General features: G+C 40.9%; 2 protein-coding genes across 2 annotated transcripts in view; one reads left to right on the forward strand and one right to left on the reverse strand.

Moving 5' to 3' along the window:
• DENND4C (DENN domain containing 4C) overlaps window positions 1–6,193 on the forward strand; it is a 122,232-nt gene extending 116,039 nt beyond the window's left edge. Inside the window, 3 exon segments of the mRNA XM_040631467.1 lie at window positions 695–845; window positions 2,554–2,618; window positions 2,834–6,193. Coding sequence (XP_040487401.1) covers window positions 695–845; window positions 2,554–2,618; window positions 2,834–2,970 — 353 coding nt within the window. The 3' untranslated portion in view covers window positions 2,971–6,193.
• Window positions 6,194–6,492: 299 nt separating this feature from the next.
• Window positions 6,493–21,314, reverse strand: part of RPS6 (ribosomal protein S6) — a 15,720-nt gene continuing 898 nt past the window's right edge. Inside the window, exons 2-8 of the mRNA XM_008689807.2 lie at window positions 12,740–12,746; window positions 10,333–10,383; window positions 9,685–9,816; window positions 9,020–9,230; window positions 8,674–8,820; window positions 6,720–6,877; window positions 6,493–6,629 (exon numbers count right to left, since the gene is read on the reverse strand). Coding sequence (XP_008688029.2) covers window positions 6,534–6,629; window positions 6,720–6,877; window positions 8,674–8,820; window positions 9,020–9,230; window positions 9,685–9,816; window positions 10,333–10,383; window positions 12,740–12,742 — 798 coding nt within the window. The 5' untranslated portion in view covers window positions 12,743–12,746 and the 3' untranslated portion in view covers window positions 6,493–6,533. The remainder of the gene's footprint in view (window positions 6,630–6,719; window positions 6,878–8,673; window positions 8,821–9,019; window positions 9,231–9,684; window positions 9,817–10,332; window positions 10,384–12,739; window positions 12,747–21,314) is intronic.

Below are 21,314 nucleotides of genomic sequence, written 5' to 3' on the forward strand. Positions count from 1 at the left end.
GAATGGGGGGAGGGGCAGAGAGGGAGGGAGAGGGACTCTTAAGCAGGGTCCACACAGCAGAGCCGTATGCGAGGCTTGATCTCACCCTGAGATCATGGCCGCAGCTGAAACCAGGAGTTGGATGCTTAACTGACTGAGTCACCCAGGCACCCCGATTTTGTGTATTTTTAATGTTAGCGTGATTAAATTCCAATATATACTGAAGCACTTTTGTAATTTATGAAATCTATATAAATATTTGTTCTTAATAATTGTGGAATTACCCTTGTATCAATTAGGATTATACTCTGCTATATTTAATAGCAAATAACAGAAGCTTAAACAGGTGGATTATTCTCTCACATAAAGAAGTTAGAAGTAGACACTCCAGGACTGGTAGGCAACTCCTCTCATCAGCGACCCAGGCCCTGGTGTCGTGTCTTACTTCTTCATGGTCACAAGATTGCTGCTGGAGTACAAGCTGTCACATCCCAGCCTGAAGAAGGAACCCCTACATTCAGGGAAAAGGCAAAGGGATCCTATCTGAAGAAAGCAGGAAAAATATTTTTTAGCTGGTCACATTGACACATAATTTTACTGGTAGGGAGGAGGTGAGGTTGAATAAAAGACTAGAAAATGCTACCACTCTGGGGGAAAAAAAAACTTTTTTTTCCCCAATTTAGAGTATTCTTACTTACTGTGTTCTTACTACTAGATTCTGAAAAGAAACTGACTCTCCTGTCAGAGGAACAAGCAGCAACAAGCACTTTAGTAGAAACCATCAGGCAGAGTATTCAACATAATGATGTTCTGAAACCCATCAATCTACTTTCACAGCTAATAAAGCCAGACATGAAGAGACAAAGGTAAGAGCCCAGTGTTTGCTTCATGCCACTCAAGATAATTTCATGTTTATTATTTTTAAAATTTGTGTAGTTGTAAAAGGAACACACTCACTATAGAACACCTGATTGTTTCAAAAAGTGTTGCCCAAATAGATCTGCTCCTCCTTGAGCAAACATTATGAAAGTTGTGTGTGGAGGAGTAAACTTGAGGAGGTCATTCATTCATGTCTAAAATGCCCTGAGTCTTTGGGAAACATTACTGCTGTTCCCCAGAAGTCTACGAATTTGTTAGCAGTGATGTTATACATAGGTACTACTGGTTCAGGCCCTGTCAACCTGCTGTCTTACCTTTTATTTTCTTGTGGGACATTAAAAAAAAACAAAAAACCTGTTTAGGAATAGAAACAATTTAGAAAAGTGATGGAAACAGTAAATTACAAAGGACATGGAGCTTTCCTGATCCTCTTACTGTTGTTTGCTAACATGCGTAGACTAGTACTCATCCCAGTCTCAGTAGAAGTGAATTTTGCAGCGGAAACCTCAGAAAAGGTGGCATAAGAAATGCTACCAAATACTAACAGTCTCCAGGTCCTCTGCAAATTTCTTTGGTCATGGCATCTTTGAAGATAACCTCAGAAGTGATAGAGCATGAACTGATTATGAAAATGAATGGATCCTTTTGTAATCTCAACAGCTGAGATAGAGATGATCTTTGCAGTCTAAAGAGCAGCTAGTTTCAAGCATCTGTAGTTTAAAGGCAGGGAAGGAAAATTAGAAATGATACGTTACGGCTTCTGAAGCTTCTAAACAAAGCTATCTGAAGCGTTATCAGAATCAGCATTACTCTAATTTTTTTTCTATGTTAAATACTCTGAAATCAGTTCATTTCTTAAGCTTTCCTTCATTTTTAACTGAACTATGAAGCTCATTTCGAAGGTTTGATTTGTAACACTTTTATGTTCACAAACCAGATACGGTTTATCCTTTATCATGGGATTGAATAGTAAAGTGACCACACCACTTTTCACAGTGTCCAAGGGTTTTAGACGCCCAACTTACTTAAAAATTAGTGTTACTTTGTCAGGTGGCAGAAGATGAGAGGAGACTCTGCTTTTGCACATTTTAATTGCAAAGTAGACTTAAAAGAGTTACCTATTACAGTTAACCCCCCATGCAATCGATAATCTGTATATAATTTTTGACTACCCCAAAACTTAATAGCTGTTGACCAGAAGTCCCACCAGTAACATAAACAGTTAACACATTTTGTATGTTGTATGTATTATATAATGAATTATTTACAATAAGTTTAGCAGAGAAAATACCTTTACAGTACTCTGCTGTATTGGAAAAAACCCCAACATATAGGTGGACCCATGAAATTCAATCCCATGTTGTTCAAGGGTCAGCTGTATTTATATTGTTAAAATATTATAATAAGGTTAAAATAAGCTATTTAAAATAGTTTTTAGTGTGAAGCCTTATGTCCATAACTTTTTAATTTGAAATAGAAATTCAGAGTGAATAGCAAAAAGTAGCACAGTACTCACACTTTTCACCCAACTTCCCCTAAAGGTGACATCTCCTAACTGTATTGTTGTATCAAAACCACACTGACATGGATACATTATTGTTAACTATAGAATTTAATCATTTTTCACCATTTTACAAAACCTTCATGTATTTTTATGCTCTGTGCCCATTAACTTTAAAAATATTTGTTTTATAGGAGTTTATACCGAGAAATCCTCTTCTTATCATTAGTATCTCTTGGAAGAGAGAATATTGATATTGGTAAGTTGGCTAATTAAGGATCACTAAAGGAGGTTCTTTCATTTTCTAAAGTAATTTACAAAATTGTAATTGGTAGGGGTAAATACTGCCCTTACCCTTCCAAAGATTTCTCTTAAAGATGCAGTTTATAGATATATATGAAATTACTTGATTACCATTTTTCAATTTATGACTTCTGTTTAACAAATTACTGCATTTTTGGAAATGTCTTTCAGAGGCTTTTGACAATGAGTATGGACTTGCATACAATAATCTATCTTCAGAGATTCTTGGGAAGTTGCAGACAATTGATGCTCCGCCAAGTGTCAGTATGGAGTGGTGCAGGAAGTGTTTTGGAGCACCCCTCATTTAAGTAAGATTTCACTAGATATTTGACACACAGCGATTGAGGGAATAGATTCAGTTGGCAGACATTCAAGGTTTGTTCCAAATCCTAACAACTGATGAAAGGGAAATGAAGTTAACTCTTGGGACAATATATAATGAAACGTAATCTATACTGAATCATCTCGCAACATAAAAATCCCATAAAAATGCCCCAGGGTTAGTGTCTGAAGGTTTGCAAATTCTGAGTGGTTCATCTGCCTCTGCTTGAAAACTGTTTTTGGATTTCTCAGTATATGCAGTTTGATAATGCGAAACTAATCTTGGCAGTTTGTTTATATTTGAAGTTGTTGGCCTTGGGGAATAGCAGTTTAATGTAAACTTGCCTAACCCCAAAACAAATGAAATCTCAATTATAAGAGCAACCTTTTTGTGTATGTGTGTATATATGTGTGGCTGTGTAGGTATTTTTATGTACAGCCATATTATATTTATTAAAATTCTTAGACTGCATGTTGCAATACCATTTTCTGAAAGGGGTCTGCAACTCTTAAATGACTACTGTTAAACTCAGCTGTAGTCATTAATCAAAATTACCTTAAAGTCTGATGACAGTCTATTTCTTCATCCATCATATTATGTATTCTCTTCCTTAGTGGATTTTATCTTGAATATCCACCTTACTTTTCATCCTCTTCCCAAACCATGTTAATTTGCAACAGCTTTAAGATTGGAATAAATGAACCAATCATAGAATTTAAATGCAGTTAAATCAGCCTCATAATTTACAAAATTGGAACATGCTTAAAATGCTTGTGTTTATTTTTTTGGACCTGAAATTGTTCAGGTACATTAATTGTTGCTATTGGTCACTTTTAAAAACCTGTGGGATAAACTTGCACTGCACACAGAAATTTTATTCTTGTATAATATTTAATTTGTATGCTTATTATTTGTGCATTTGTAAATAGTTTTTTAGGATGGATCAATTAAGTCTTAAAACATTAAAGCTTATTGAGCTTGCTGCCAGTAGGTTCAAGAAAATCATGACCTCACATGCCTCTCTGACATTTTATCATGCCTTTCATTAAGAACAGCCCTTAGGAACAGTTAAGTTTGCCTTAACTCTTCAAGGTTTAAAAAGCCAATGGTTATGTGTGCTTTTACAGTAATTATGCAGATGACTAAATCAGTTGATAAAAATATTTCCAGGGGGTACGGTTAATAGCACAAATCTCCCACCTGGTGTAATCTTTTAAAAAATTACTATACCAGTCTTTCAACATTCAGGGTTAATCTAACCTACGCAGATTTTGTTTCAATTTATTATGAAATTGCTGAGTGAAAGAACTTGTCAGAAATTATGTACAACTCTCATTACCTTAAAAATGGATCATTTGCACTATCTCAGAGTATATATTTTTGCAACGTAACACTTGGTACTTAACACTGCCCCAACAGAGTTTGGAGTTACCTTGCATATAAGCTTGAGGTTGAATAAAATGGAAAATTCTTAAGTTTGCTGTGCTTGTCTCTGTCCCATCTTTAAGGCTCCTGAAATATGTACAATTCTAACCTTTGTGATTTTGAGTTCATTAACTTGAACTAAACTACTTACCAAAGCATTTCCTACTAGTAAGTGTAATGATGATCTCCTTACACATCTAAGATTTGGCTATCCTGTACCAAAGTATACATTTTCTGGTAACTTCTTCGAACATTCTAAATAACTCAGCCATTATACATTGGAAAACTTAGCCTGCTGCTTTCATTTAGAAGTAGGGGCTGTTTTGTGTTCAAAGTACACAAAGGCCTTTTTCTAGCACCTACCACAGAAAGGGGACCACTAAAAATTTACTGCAAACGAAACCAGAAAGCCAGATATGCAGTCATTATCCATACATTTAGAAATATCTAGAATGATTTGTAGCAATGTATGAAACTGGAAAGCCTGAGAACTTCTGCGAACAATCTTTCAAATTAGTCCGGATGTTTAGCATTACCTTACACTCGTTTTGGATTTGAGAGTCTGATTTGACTTGAGCTGCATTTTGTCAATTACAGCAACCTGCATGGTTAAGAGTTAATAAGCAGGCAGAACATAAGCATAAATGACTCCTATAATTGTGGGATAGTCAGTTGTTGCTCTTTTATTAACTTCATTCTTGGTACAAACTAGTATTGCAGGATTAAACATTACTGCTGAAATACTGTCTAGCATCCCCCCCTTTGAAAAGTAGTTTCCATCATAAATCTGCCAGAATTAACAAGTTCAACAGCCTAGCTCAGTCGTTATCTGTCCACTTTAGTGACTGCACTCCTTGATACAAGAAAGCATGGTGGTGGTTCTCCTGTCATATTAGAACCAACCAGGTACTGTTAGTACAGAACTCTGGGCTGTATACCAGACTTGCCTCCTGGCCTTTAAGTTACCCATGACTGCAGTGTTTATTCCTTTTTATTTTGCGTTATCACTTACAAATGCTACATTTTCCCTTTTTAGTTTGACGTTAATTTATAACATCAACTGCCAATTACAATTTTTCACGTTATGTAACTTCCTAATACCACGTATTAAGAGCAACACCGATCTCCCTTTTGTCTAAGAATCTACTCAGCTAGTCTAGTCCAGAGACTGGCATTATTGGCATTAGCTGGAAACTTAATTAGTAATGTAGAATCTGGGGCCACAAATCTTGTGAATCACAATCTACCTTTTGGTCAGATCTGCAGGTGATTGATAAGCGCATTTCAAGTGCAAAGCACAGCTTTAGTCTCTATGTTAAAGCAATTTGAAAATTTTACTCACTGATGGTTAAAACGTATACTCCAGCAAATAAGGAACTCCCAGTTCTTCACCCTTAAAGCCTAATGTGCCTTTTTAAGAGCCTTCTAGTCTGTGAAGTTTAGTTCTGACTGCAATTAATATAGAAACTAGACAGGCTACATTAGAAAAAGTATACTACTTTCTCTTTGTGCAACCTTCATTGATCCAAGTGTTTCTTAAAGGCACAGTGTGAAACTGTAAAATGCATGAATAACAAGTCACTGAGAGTTGAAAGCTTTTGTTAATACAATTTGCACTGGTTTTAAAAGCTTTGTGAACTGTTTTAAAATGATATCTGTTAACTATACTTTTAACAAGGTATCTTTTTTACGTATGACAAATGTCCATCTTAAGGGCACTTTTCATGTATTGTGTATAGATCTTTAAAATTGTATTCCTCAAAATAAAGTGTACAAAAGATGAATAGTCCTAGACCTTTATTTCCCCCAAATTGTTCCATGTCTTGCTGAAAAAGCAATAGGTACCTTATGCTCAGAATCCCTTTCCTGAGCCACGCACCCATCCCAAAAGAAACCCTGTTCTGGCCATCTCACCCACTGTTAAAGTATGGTCTCAGCCTCTAACCTCGAAAGATATCACTTTCAAGTATCTCCTACACACTTTATCCACCATCAGACTGCTATATACGATACTCCCTTATCGATCTCCATTTTCTCTCCAGTTATCTATGTTTTGTCATCAATGAAAAGTCAATAAAGGTGATTTGATGTCTGATCTTATTTATTTGTCACTCTTAGAAAATCTCATTTTTGACTGGACTCAGACTTAGAGGTAGAAGCTCTCAGAGAGGACAGCCTCCGTCTCTTGGCAATCTGTTCCTGGCGTTTTTCTTTGGCCTCCTGAACAAAACAAAAAAGCAGTTATAGCTTGTCTGGCTTAAAAATCCAAAGTCGGGCCTGACTTTTCCTCCCCCAGTCTTCCTGACTTACCTTCATTCTCTTGGCCAAAAGTTTAGCATATTCTGCAGCCTCTTCCTTATTTTTCTTAGTGCGCTGTTTCTTCAAAGCAATACGCCGACGTTTGTGTTGGAGGACACGCGGAGTAACAAGACGCTGAATCTTGGGTGCTTTGGTTCTAGGTTTCTTACCTGAAAATTCAGATGATTCAATCACTTCTTAAGAATACCCGTGTTCATTAGGATCCATATCTACATTTTTAAAACATTACTAACAGGACTACGTAGGAAAACTTACCTGTATGAGACCTTTTAGGTGAAATCTACACTACTGTATAACTTAATAACTACTCTGCCAACAAAAAGCCAAGATGGGTTAAAATAGCAACTGGAAAGTCCTTTTGAAAAGTGAACAGATTAACTTTGTCTACTAGGTGCCAGTGTTTTCCTGATTAGCACATTTAATCCTAAAACAGCTCATTAAACTACATCTCTAGTTGGGATGTCAACTTCAAGACTGTAAATTTAGGCTACTCCGCTTGAGGGAAGTCATACCCCACGCTTTTTTCTACTCAACTTTGATTTCCCTTCCACCATTAGATTGTCTTCGTAGGGTATTATATATTTTTGTACTCTAAGACACAGGTGCATTATTTTAAAACTGTATTAACTGTGTATGTGTAACTTCTTATCTATGAAAACTAAGTAAAGCTCTATCTGCACCACCACCCTAACCACACTCCGGAATCCCTTATGCTTGAATCTAGTATTTGCCAAAGCAGATCCTGCCAATCTGGGGAACGAAACCATTAACATTAGAATGTGCAGCACACAGTCCACAGAGTACCTTCACTTAGCCTGTGTGCTCTTTAAGTCCCAACTCCTATGTAGTACAGATCTGCTCTGGAGCAATAGTCTCTTTAGATGCAATCATTTGAGTTTGTAGACACCTAGTGGGAGTGACAAATAGCTCAGGCAAAAATTCTAAAACTAATTGTTCAGGTTTTGCTGAAGTCGAACACCTTAATTAACCTTAATTATAAAGCTGTAAGAACCATGCTATAAACACCTGTTAACTAGAACACACTACACTGGTATTGCCAGTGGTGTTGATAATGGGCAACTGCCACTTCTTAAGTGTAAACTGCAGGAGAATAACTTGTCCTTTTATACTATATCCCCAACACTTTAATACCTCACACATAGGTGGTTCAGGTATTTGGAGTGACCCATGAGCACTCGCTATATGCCAGGTGTAGGTTTTTAAGTCCCCGATGCCAAAACCCAACCAAATCTTTTCACAATTGTCAGGAAAACCCGACCTGAACTGACATGCTCTTTATTCCACATAATGAAAATAAATTTCCCTACACTTTACTAGAGACAGTCACGTTACAGAGCACTGCTGCGTCACCAGTGATGGGTTATGTTCCCTAACCATGTTATCTACTATATACCACCTCAAAATATTAAAACTCCAAAACCCCAAACACCTGTTCCTAAGATTTTGAATAAAGTATTTTTCTTCTAATGGCCACAACTCCTACTATTGCTATCCACATCTCAGATTAAGAAAATAAGGGCAAGGAGTTACAGCAACTTCAGCTGATGAAAGCATTACTTCTGTAAAAACAGAATCTCTAATATGTAAAGAAAGCAAAAGTGGATAGGAAGTGAGCGTGTTCAATCATAGAATTTTCTATCATTTTCCCGACTCCTACCCAAAAGTAATGACCTTTAGGTCTGATAAGTTATCTTCAGATAAATATATATCAGTATAACTCAGGTAAAATTTCAAGTAAAATTGTAATACTCTAGCTAGAAGCATCAGACACAAGGATTAGTAACAAGTGCCTATCCTGACCCTCTTCCCAGTCTTTTCCTAAGATACTTAAACCAGTCAATACATAATACATGGACTCTCTAATATACAAGATGCTACAGACAAATGAAATTAAGCAAACCCCAAGTTGCATAATCTTCCCTACCTTCTTTGTTTAGGGGCTTTCTCACAACATACTGGCGGACATCATCTTCTTTAGAGAGATTGAAAAGCTTGCGGATTCTGCTGGCTCTTTTGGGCCCCAGGCGACGAGGCACAGTAGTATCAGTGAGTCCAGGAATATCCTTCTCCCCTAAAAGAGGAAAGTGATCAGACCTTTTTAATTCCACAACTTTCTTATAAACAATAACTGTTAATTACTGTTTATGCATTGGTAAAGAAACAAGTCCACTGGTCAAACTGTGGATACTGCAAATGAAAAAGCATTTGGGTAATCAGCTTTTAAATTGATGTCAACAGAAACCAAACTCAAGAACGTAAGTAAACCTTACCTTTTTTTACAATGACCAAGTTGAGAACACTGAGATTGGCATCCACAATGCAACCCCGTACGGATTTGCGTTTTCTCTCTCCAGTCCTCCTCGGCCTATAGCAGGAATGCCCCTTACTCAGCAGCAGGCGGACACGGCCATGGGTCAAGACACCCTGCTTCATGGGGAAGCCTTGTTTGTCATTGCCACCACTGATTCGAACCACATAACCCTGTAGAATACAAAGACACCTTGTAAAATAAAGGATTATGGTCCTTAAATCCTAGGAAGTGTGCTAAAACCAATTTGAAACTTACAGTTTTCTCTGGTTACTAAGTTTGGCCTAGATCTTCAATCTGGCAAGATCAATTAGCAAATTCCCTTCAATCAAGTTCTACTTAGGTTTTACTACATGTAACAGTTCCAGTGAGGTAAAGATGTTAAGAAACCAAAATGCAAACAAGCAACCAACCAGAAACAACCCTTGTGAGCACTTCTTTAAAAACCTGAGGTCTGTTTTGCCCTTCGATATACATAGAACCCCGCAAGGTGATAGCTCTACTTCGAAGAGACAAGTGGAAGCAATCCAAGGTCAGAAGACAGAACCTGGAGTCTGAACCCCGCTATATACACCAATTTCCAACAGCGCTGACCATCTCAAATAGCTGAACAGTTCAATTCAGTACCTTCCATTCTTCACCCAGAGCATCGGCAGCAACTTCTGTGGCCATACGCTTCTCATAAAACGTACGAAGTTTGCGTTCATCGTCCACTTCAATGAGTTTCTGGCAGCCAGTAGCTGGGAAGGAGATGTTCAGCTAAGGATTAAAGGGGGGGTGGGGGGGGAGAGAGTTTTAAAAAACGGCAGAACCACCAGAAAGCCTTTTATGCAATCCCCAGACAAGGAGCAGATACCTTAACATGTCGGTTTTGTTAGCTGAAGCATGTGTGCGCGTAATAACGCACAAGCACCGCACTAAAAATCGGGCTGATTTTGCCTCAAGGAATGACTCCGGGGGCGAAGGGTCCTCCGCAGCCTTTCAGCCTGTCAAAGCCCGACCCACGGGCCGCCAGCGAGGCAGGAGGGCCGCATCTGCCGGGCCGGGTGTGAGGACGCCACCATGGCGCTCCCCGCCCGGCGCGGCTCCAGCCGTAATCGCTCGCCATCCGCTCTCCCAAGGACCCCTGGACCCAAGAGCGGCAGGCTTTCTCCCGCCTCAGACCCTTCTCCACCTAGATCGAGGGCTCTGGGGAGCCAGAACTGTGGCAATGCAGCGTTCTGGGGCTCGATCCACCTTCCCCCGGCCCATTTCGTAGCCTCCACCACTTCCTACCTTCATCCTGAAGCAGCCTACCGCCTCCGAGGCGCCACGAAAAAGAGGCCCGACTTCCGCTTAGCCCACGTCTCATAGGCACTTCTAATTCTCGCGAGATAAGCGGGCCTCTGGGATAGCGGAAGTGATCGCAGGTAGGCGGTACTTCTGGAGGCGGGGTGAATTCGGTTAGGGAGGTCGGCTCTGCTGGGTGTGAGTACTGCGGTGAGTTTGTTTCTGAAGGTTAGTGTCTCCGGAGGTGGGTCTATCCCGCACTGTCCTGAGCGAGGGTAGAGTCCCCGCTCGATCCTGGACACTCCGCCTTTGCTGGTACCATGGAAGAAGGGCAGGACCGGAGTTCAGCTCTCTTGGCCTCTCCTGTACCTTAGACACCGTCTGAAGATTTTTAGTTCAGAAGCTTGCCCTGCTCTGGTTCCGGCTGTTCACAGCAGGACGCCCTGAAAGCCGTGATTTGTTTCTCTGCCTGTCCTCCAACAGCTCTGCCATCATCGTCGTTCTGTCGCAGAATAACACCTTCCCTTTCGCGCAGGCCAATAACCACAATTGCCCTAAGTCCAGGCCACCATCGGTGCGTCCTAAATGGTCTCCCTGGGTTCTGTTTTGCCTCTGCATCTTTTTACAACGCAAAATTATATCACTCTTGCTGGAAATGCACCATTGCAGTTAAATACTTTCCAATCTCCTGTCCCTGACCTCAAACTTCCAACAAATTCACTTATCGTCATTTGTTAATATCATGCAGGTTATTCAGATTAGATGTCCCTCCCAAGAAAAACCTTTCCTGGCCAGGTTACCTAAAATAGTATCCCACCTTTTATTTCTGGTAGAGCACGGTTTTTCTTTCTCAGACCTAATGGTACATAAATGGTTTGTTTATGGTCTATGCCCTCTACTAAATGATAAATTAGGCCAGGGATCCTGTCTGAACTTCACTATGGAATACTTAGGACACAGCAAAAGTGCATGGCACATAAAAAATAGGTGCTCAGTAAATATTCGTTAAATTATGATAGCCTCTGCTCTGATAGGTATTAGTCTATTGCAGTGTGGTAGTATGGAACCAGCCAGTAGAGGGAGAATAAGTGAATGTATTATAGTAAATCTTGAATAGTACACAAGACATGAAAAAGATACAGTGCATTTGATAGTCCTCCAGAACATTCCTGGAAAGACAAGAATGGGAATCCAGGTGGTCTAACTCTGAAGCCCACATTCAATCAGTATCCTGAAGGAAGGAACATTTATTGTCTATTATTTACTCCGTTTTTTTCCCCCAAGAAATAAAAACTCCTGCATTTCAGGTAAACAATAAGTTACTTTCCAAGATGATTACATCCTATCTTCCACTTAAGTATCACAAAAATTTGAATTTGGCCCGTTGCACATGCAAAATTGAAATAGTTTACTAAATCCTGTTTGATCGATTAATGTATAGAATGCTGGTGAAATGTCACATTTAAAACCTGTGGAATTTTTTTGCAATGAGGTAAAATTCATATAACAAAATTAATCATTTTTAAGTAAACAATTCATTGGCATTTAGTACATTGACAATGTTGTGCGTCCACCACCTCTATCTAGTTCCAAAAGGAAACCCCGTCCCCATTCAACAGTTGCTCCCCGTTCCCCTTTTCCAGCAGCCAATGGCAACCACAGTCTGAGTTCCGTCTCTATGGATTTACATCTGTAAATGGAATTCTAAAATATGTGACCTTCATGTCTGGCTTCTCCTGTTTTTGAAGTTCATCCACATCATAGCATTTATTAATACTTCATCTCTTTTTATGATTGAATGATATTCCATTATATGTATAGCCTATAATTTGTTTATCCATTCATTCATCCGTTGATGGACATTTGGGCCATTTCTAACTTTAAACTTGTGAGCAGCGCTGGTACATTTGGGTACCTGTCTTTAATTCTTTGGGGTATATAAATAAATAAACCTTTAAAAATATATATAGATATATATATAGAATGACATTGTTGTGAAACAGATCCTCAGAACTTTCTCATCTTGTCAAGGGGAATTCTATACCCATTCAACACCTCCTCCCCCTTCCCACCCACCCTTGGTAACCACCATTCTCCTTTGTTTATGTGAAGTATCTCAGGTGGTCAAATTTAAAGAAATGGAATCACATAATACTCGTCTTTTTGTGATTGGCTTATTTCACTGGACATGTCTTCCAAACTCATCCATGTCGCGGCATGTATAAGCCTTCCTTCTTTTAAAGCTGAAGGATGCTCCATTGTATCTATATACCACGTTTTGTTTATTCATCTGCTGATGAATACTTGCGTTACTTCGACCGCTTAGCTATCGTGAATAATGCTGCTGTGGCAGGTGAGAGTTCTACCACTGAACCACCAGTGCGTGAACAATGCTGCTGTGAACATAGATGTGCATGTACCTGTTTAAGCCCCTGCTTTCTGTTCTTTTGGATGAATACCCAGAAGCAGGATTGCTGGATCACATAGCAGTTCTATTTTAAATTTTTTGAGGAAACTCTGTACCATTTTCCATAACAGTTGCACCATTTTATAATCTCATCAGTAGTGTACAAGGGCTGCTTACTCATTTTGAATTAGCACGTCTTGTTGAGTTGCAAGAGTTCTTTGCATATTCTGAATATTACAGCTTCATTAGATATATGATGTGCAAATATTTTCTCCCGTTCTGTAGGTGTCTCTTTCCACTTTCTCGATAATGTCTTTTGATGTACAATAACTTTAATTTTGATGAAGTCCAATTTATTTTTTTTCTTTATGATCATGCTTTTGGTGTTCTATCTGAGACAAATTCATTGCCAAGTCCAAAGTAATGATGATTTACTGCTACATTTTCTTTTTTTTTAATGTTATTTATCTCAGAGGGAAAGAGAGTACATGCACGAGTAGGGAGGAGGGACAGAGAGAGGGGGAGAAGCAGACTTCCTGCTGAGCAGGGAGCCTGATTGGGGGCGGGGGGACTCAATCCCAGGACCCTGGGATCATGACCTAAGCCAAAGGCAGACACTTTACCCACTGAGCCACCCAGGTGTCCTATATTTTCTTTCAAGAACTGTACAACTTGAGTTCTTATATTTAGGTCATTGATCCATTTTGAGTTAATTTGTTAATATAATGTGAGATAGTCAATCCAACTTTATTCTTTTGCATGTAGATATCCAGCTGTCCCACCACCATTCGTTAATGAGACTATTCTTTCCCTCACTGAATGATTTTGGCACCCTTGTTGAAAATCAGTTGGCCATAGATGTAGGAGTCTATGAGTCTGGACTCTCAGTTCTATTCCATTGGCCTATATGTCTATCCTTATGCTAGTACCATGCTGTTTTGATTTGTAGCTTTGTGGTAAGTTTCAGAAATCAGGAAGTATGAGTCCTTGATTTCGCTCTTTTTCAAGATTGTCTTAGCTTTTTGGGATCCCTTGAATTCCATACGGATTTTACGTCCGTTTATACAAAATGTGCCCCCTTGGAATTTTGAGAGGGATTACATTTAATGGATAGATCAGCTCTATCATCTTTACAACATTGAGCCATCAATTCATGAACACAGAATGTCTTTCCACTTATTTAGGTCTTCTTTGATTTATTTCGGCGATGTTTGTAGTTTTTGGCTTGCAAGTCTTCTACTCCTGGATTCATTTGATTCCGAGGTATTTTATTCTTTGGGATTGTTTTCTTAATTTCCTTTTCAGAGTGTTCAGTGTTGGTGTGGAGAAACACAACTGATTTTCAGGTGTTCATCTTATTTCCTAAAACTGCTGAATTTATTTATTAGTTTTCTTGTGGAGTCTTTGGGATCTTCTATTTATGATCATGCCATCTGTGAATGGAGATAGTTTATTTCTTTCTTTTCTCTATTTATGATCTTGTCATCTGTGAATAGAAATAGTTTTACTTCTTTCTTTTCAGTTTGAATGCTATTCATTCCATCCTTCCTTCCTTCATTCATTCCTAATTGCTCTGCCAAGACCTTCCAGTACAATGTCACCTAGCAGCGTTGAAAGCAGGCATCCTGTGGATGTAGTCTTGTCAGTTTTAGAATCACCTGAAAACTTTTGAGGAATAGAAACAACAGCTGGGATTCCAACTCTCTTTTCTATTTGGTCTTTTTTCTTCTTCATTAGTAAAACTGAAATTATAAAAGCTTCTCTTGCAAGTCAACTGAAAGCTTTTAACTGATAAATGTCTAGCGCCTGTGTACTTCCTGATGCATAAATGGCTCACACTAACCTTTGCCCTGAAATCTGTCATCGCCCCCAAGGGGCTTGGATGTGTCTACTACATTTAATTGCACTGTCTGGTGTGTGACAGGTAATCTTTTGCATAAATGGCGACTTTTTGTTTCAATACTGCATCACAATAACTTTAAGCATATGGTCAACAACAAATGGCAATCCAAAGTATGCAAAATTGAACTTCATGACACTGCTCTTTCAAGTATTTCAGTTGCATTAAGAAGCAAATGAATAGGAAACTGCCCAGGAGAGAATGGTCACGACTTACCTCTCTGCCTTGTGGCTGGTAAATTCACTTGACACTGATTTAAGCCTGGTTTTGATGTTGAAATGCTGAAATAGAAAGGAATGTGAGTCTTAGAATTAAGAAAACATGGTATGTTGCATAAAAAAAAGAAGAATGAGGAATAGCTCTTAGAAAATACATAGCCTGGTTTCCCAGATATTTTTGAGTGAGAAAAGTTACTTCTTTTTTTCAATAAGAAAGGGAATAATAGGGGCGCCTGGGTGGCACAGCGGTTAAGCGTCTGCCTTCGGCTCAGGGCGTGATCCCGGCGTTATGGGATCGAGCCCCACATCAGGCTCCTCCGCTATGAGCCTGCTTCTTCCTCTCCCACTCCCCCTGCTTGTGTTCCCTCTCTCGCTGGCTGTGTCTATCTCTGTCAAATAAATAAATAAAATCTTTAAAAAAAAAAAAAAAGAAAGGGAATAATAGAGATGTATTTGTCAATTGATTACCTAATTAAATCGATTACCTTTACCAAGTGGCAATAAGATAGAGGGAACAGCAGTGACAACAGGACGTCCCCGGCAGTGCAGGCATGGATTGACCTGGCTCCTGCCAGGTCTCTGGGTGGGCTGGCTGGCTCTCTGACCATGGCTAGAGGGGCCAGAGCCAAGAATAGGGCCCTTTCAGGATCTCCGGGTCACAGACAGGAAGATCTCCTGCCAGTCCTCGTGCCAGCAGGACTGTTCACAGGTTGCCGCTGGGATGGGCTGGAGTCCAGTTCCAGGGCTGTTTCAAAATCTGCCGTTTGACCAAGTTTGACAGGCTTACTTCCAGGGGCTTCTGGATCCCAGCCGAGCGTCTTAGAGCCAGTTCATAGGCCACTTCAGGGTCTGCAGCCAGGACTGAGGTCCCTATGCCTGTTACCCAATGCACCAGTAGGTGTAACTCCTCCCAAGTCCTTAAGCATACGGTGCTGCTGACAGAACCAAAGCCAAATGGGGCTGTAGCCAAGTCATCAGGGTTACAGAGCTGTTTCTGCATCTGTGGCCATGACCACCGCGGGTGAGCCAGCAGCCCGGGTGCAGGCCTGCCTTCTCAAAACAGCTCTCCTAGGCCTGCATCAGGGTTTCACAACCTACCTGGATCTCAAGGCGCCCACAAAGGCACTTTTGTTCCTGGTTGGATGCCAAATTATTGTTGATGGAGATAGAGATATGAGCAAGGGATGTCGTGGGTTTTTTAAAGATTTTATTTGAGAGAGAGAGAGAGAGAGAGAGAGCACAAGTAGGGGGAGGGGCAGAGGCAGAGGGAGCAGCAGACTCCCCGCTGAGCAGGGAGCCCAGTCTTGAGCCGAATGCAGACACTTAACCAACTGAGCCACCCAAGCACCCTTAAGCAAAGGATGTCTTACTTGGCCATCTTGCTGACATTAGTACTCTAAATATTCCTTTTATAAAGGTTTAACTTCTATGTAAATCTTGTAAATATTTTAAAAAACAAAAGGATTTTTTTAAATCACTAAATTTAATATGCACAGAAACAAATTGACTATCAAATTGAAATATAATCAGATAAGAAATTTCAAGAAACTTTTGAATACAGTAGTCTGTGTATTCCTGGTGGGGGATATATTCTAAGGACCAAAAGAAGTGCAAGAAGATCTTAAATTTTACTTAGTAAGTTTGCTAATGATAGTTGTATCAGTCTCATAATTCTGAAACTATTTTGTATATATTGTAAGATATAGAGCAAATAAATACATTGATGGCTTAGGAACCAGGATTTTCGCTGTGGGATATGTAAGTGTAGAAAAAATATAGAATCTTGTGGCGTTAGATTTGCATTCGAGGTATTGGTATCGTATATATATACACACACACACACAGACACACAATCTGTGTGTCTGTGTGTGTGTGTGTATTTGTGTGTGAGAATGGTGGAATGGGGAAGGGAAAAGGAAGGGAAAGGAAAGGATATTTGAAAACAACTGGTAGGGGCGCCTGGGTGGCACAGCGGTTGGGCGTCTGCCTTCGGCTCAGGGCGTGATCCCGGCGTTATGGGATCGAGCCCCACATCAGGCTCCTCCGCTGGGAGCCTGCTTCTTCCTCTCCCACTCCCCCTGCTTGTGTTCTCTCTCTCGCTGGCTGTCTCTATCTCTGTCAAATAAATAAATAAAATCTTTAAAAAAAAAAGAAAACAACTGGTAAAATTTAAATGTGGATTGTATATTAGAATATATTACTTCAACAATGTTAGGTTTTAGGTACAGTAGTGATATCGAGGCTATGAGGCAGAAGAGCCTTATTCTTTGGAGTGCATTCTCAAGTATTCAGAGATGAAATACCATGGCGTTTGTAATTTATTTTCACATGGCTCAGGAAAAGTTTATATATACAAATATAATATATACTATTATATATATATAGTATATATACACAGGAAAGTATATATGGGGGAAGTGGAAGCAAATATAAAAATTATTAAATGGGGGTGCACCTGGGTGGCTCAGTCAGTTAAACCATCCGACTCTTGATTTCGGCTTAGGTCGTGATCTCAGGGTCCTGGGATCGAGCCCTGAGTCAGGCTCCTTACTCAGCGGGGTTGGAGTGGGGGTGGGGGCAGGAGTGGGCATCTGCTTGGATTCTCTCTCTCCCTCTCCCTTTGCCCCTCCCCCAGTGCACACATGCGTGCGTTCTCTTTCTCCCTAAAATAAATAAATCTTTTTAAAAAATGGTTAATTTTCACTACATTCTTTCCAGTTTTCTTTGGTTTTGACATTTCAATGCAAACAAAAAGTTAAGAAATGAAGAGATTCCAGGGGTAGAATGCGCAGAACTTTATAACTACTAGAAGTGGGAACGGAGGAACAGCTGAATCAGGAATGGTACCTAGATTTCTGGCTTGTCACAGGGGTGTCGTCGCTGAGATGGTGAGCTTTCAAAGGGCAGGCATACAGAGAGTGACGAGACTTCTGCTTTGGACACACCGGGTGTGAAGTGTCTGTGGGATACACAGGTGGGAACATCCAACAGGCTGTTGGCCGTACAGCTCTGGAGGCCGAGTGACATGGTGAAAAAGGTGAGCTTTAAGTTGGGGGCCTGTATTAATCTTCCAGAGCTGCCGTAATGAATACCACAGACTAGGTGGCTAAACGGCAGAAATTTCTTTTCTTACAGTTCTGGAGCTAGAACTCCGAGAACCAAGGTGTTGGCAGGATTGGGTTCTTCTAAGCCTCGCTCCCTGGCTTGTAGGTGCCCTTCTCTCTGTGTCTTCAACGGTCTTTCCTCCATGGGTGTCTGCATCCTAATCTCTTCTCCAGTCAGATTAAATTCGGGCCCATCTTAAAGATCTCATTGTAACTGAATTACCTCATTAAAGACCCTGTCTCAAACTAGTCACATTCTGAAGTACTGGGGTTAGGATTTCACCTTAAGAAAGGGGAGTGGGGAAACAATTCAGCCGATCACAGGGCCTGAAGGTAGTCTCTTGACCCGAAGAAACCTGAGCAAACAGAACACTTTCTTATATTCAATAGCATTAAGTTAAAGTAACCTCCAAGAGTGATCAGTAAAGGCAAAATTTCGCCTAACTCAGTGGTGAATGAGTTTTTCAAGTGTGTTTGGGAAAAGGGATATTTTCCAACGGGAGGCATAAAGACAGAAAGGAAGAGAAGTGGTAAGGGAGGAAATGAGTTTGTGCACTTCAGCTGTCTCCTATTTGGCCCAGGTTGAGGAAGCAGAAAAAAAAGATCATTTTAGACACAAAAAACTAAATTTCAAGGGCAATTTCTACTTGTAGGAAGAAACTAATTTTAAGCATGCCCCACTGTGTTTGGGAAAGGAAGTGAAATCAAAGAAATGAAGTTAGACAAACTCTTTGGCATTATTTCTGTAACTATATCCAGGAGCAAGAATTACAATGGATTTCTCACCCCTTGGGTCAGGGACTAAGGGATGTTTTTGCAGAGTTGTGGCAAATAAGCTCTGGCATATATTTATGAAATATTTGGTGGTGGGCAGGAAGAAACAGGAATGACAGGAAAGGTAAAAGAATAAACCTGGTTTTTTGTTTGTTTTAATCAAATCAAGTCATTATATTAGGGCAATCTTTTTGTCCTATGCAGTTTCATTCCTTCATAGCTGTGTGACCTTGGACAACTTACTTGCCCTCTCTGTGTCTTAATTTCCCCATCTGTTAAATGGTGGTAATACCTTTCTTCTAGAGTTCTTGCCAGGGATAAATAAATAAACAAGTGAAAAAGTTAGACAGTTCTGGGTGTGCGACAGACTTTCCATGGAGGTGAGTAATCCTCCTCATCCCTACCCCGCATCGTCATCATGGGCAATAGCCAGGTCCCTCTAAGTTTTTCATGTCATTCCCTCTGCTGGCAATGCCTTCCTTTCTCCTCTCCATCTGCTTTAAGTTGTGCTGGTTTGGGGAGTGTTTCCCTGAACATGTGAACCGACGGTGACCTCACTACAAGGAGGAAATGGAAGTCTGAACTGGGGGCCGAGGTGTAATGAATGGATTGATTCAGATGGTGGACAGCCATGGGGAGGGTCTCCAATGACACCACTCAACAAACACGTGCTGAGCACCTACTTTATGTCGGAGCCATGCTAGGCGCAGCAGATACAGAGATGGGAAAGGACGGGCCTCTTTTTCAGGGAACTTCCTATCTAATGGGAAAAGAAACAGACAAGCAGGGGCACCTGGGTGGCTCAGTTGGTTGAGCGGCTGCCTTCCGCTCTAGTCCCAGGACCAAGCCCCCGAATGAAGCCCCCATGTGGAGCCCCCGCATGGAGTCCCCCATCATCCATCGGGCTCCCCACTCAGCGGGGAGTCTGCTTCTCCCTCTGTCCTTTGCCCCACTTGTGTGCTCTCTCCCTCTTTCGCTCTCTCTCAAATCTTTAAAAAAAATCTTTTAAAAAAAATACACAAGCAGACAAAGTTTTAATGGAGATATTTGAAAGGTTCACTCCTATAGCAAAAGGCAGGATACAGTCTAAGTGTCTGGATCATTCCCAACAGCCTGAAAACATGCTGAATGTCTCCTAGCTCTAAAAAATCTCATTTTGACCCACACAGCCTCCTCTGGCTGCCATTTCTTTGCAGAGCCCCAACCTCTTCCTTATTGGAAAGCTGTAAATAATGGCGCTATGGATTAATTGTTTGTGTCCTCCTAAAACTCGTATGTTGAAATCCTACCCCCAGTGTGATGGTATTGAGAAGTAGGGCCTTTCGGAGGTGATTAGGGTGGAGGGTTTTTTTTTGTTTTTTTTTTTTTAGATTGTATTTATTTGAGAGAGAGAGAAAACTAGTGGGGGGGGGGGCAAAGGGAGAGGGAGAAGCAGACTCCCTGCAGAGCAGGGAGCCTTATGCAGGGCTTGATCCCAGGACACCCGGGGTTCACATCCTGAGCCAAAGGCCGATGCTTAACCTACTGAGCCACCCAGGCACCCAAGGATCAGGGTTCTTATAAAAGAGTCCCCAAGAAAGCTCCCTTGCCCCTTTGGCCAGTGAGGACACAGAAGGAAGACTGAGGATAGAATGGTGAGGCCCTGAACCTGCCCGTGCCTTGATCTTGGACCTCCTGGCCTCTAAAACTATAGGAAAGAAATTCCTCTCGTTTCTAAGCCTCTCAGTCTATGGATTTTTGTTGTAGCAGTTCAGACTATACGGATAACTTTCTAGGCTTCTTAGTTCCACTTTCTCACCTCACACTCCTTCGTTTCTAAAAAAAAAATGTTTAAAATTTCAAAAAATTACAAAAAGCTATACAGCTTTCTCACCCCACCTCCCAGTTCTACCTCACGCCTCCAGTTACTTAGTGTTATTAGTTTGTTTATACATTCAGAGGTGGGTTTTTCCGGTTGGTACAAACGTATCCCATCTTCCTTTTTAACATAAATGACAACATACCATGTATGTCATGCTGCCCTATTTGGTTTTCCCTTAACAATACATCATAGGGAACTTTCTCTTTTCATACAGAAAGAGCTTCCTGTTGCTTTAATCGGTCTCCTCCTAGTTGACATTTAAGTTGTTCCCAGTCAGTTACTATTACAAAGAAAGCTGCAATTACACAGCGACCCTGCGGGTAAGGCATTTCCCGCGTCCGGAAGTAAAAGTGGTGAATGACTAGAAGTCGATATGCGTGATCTAAGTGTACGACATTTGTAATTTCGATAGATCCGGCTAAGTCGTTCTCCATAGGGTTGTCACAGTTCACGCTCCCACTAGCAATCAGAAGAGTATCTGTCCCCCCAACGAAAGGCAAGTGTCCTCGCACCTCGCACCTCGCGCACCCTGCGGGCTGCAGGCTGAGAGGAGCCAAGCCGGGAGGCAGGCGGCCTGGGAAACACGGCTCCAGGGGTCTCTCGTGGCCCCTTTGCCTCTCTGGGAGCTAGGAGCGCATTGCTTCTCCCAGCGGAGCTCCTAACCCCCTTTCTTATCGAAGGCCCTGGGGTGGAGGAGAGGGGCGCCCCCGGGCGCCCCCCCCCC

The sequence above is a fragment of the Ursus maritimus genome, unplaced genomic scaffold (genome assembly GCF_017311325.1).
Source record: "Ursus maritimus isolate PB19 unplaced genomic scaffold, ASM1731132v1 scaffold_17, whole genome shotgun sequence".
In the NCBI taxonomy this organism is placed as follows: domain Eukaryota; kingdom Metazoa; phylum Chordata; class Mammalia; order Carnivora; family Ursidae; genus Ursus; species Ursus maritimus.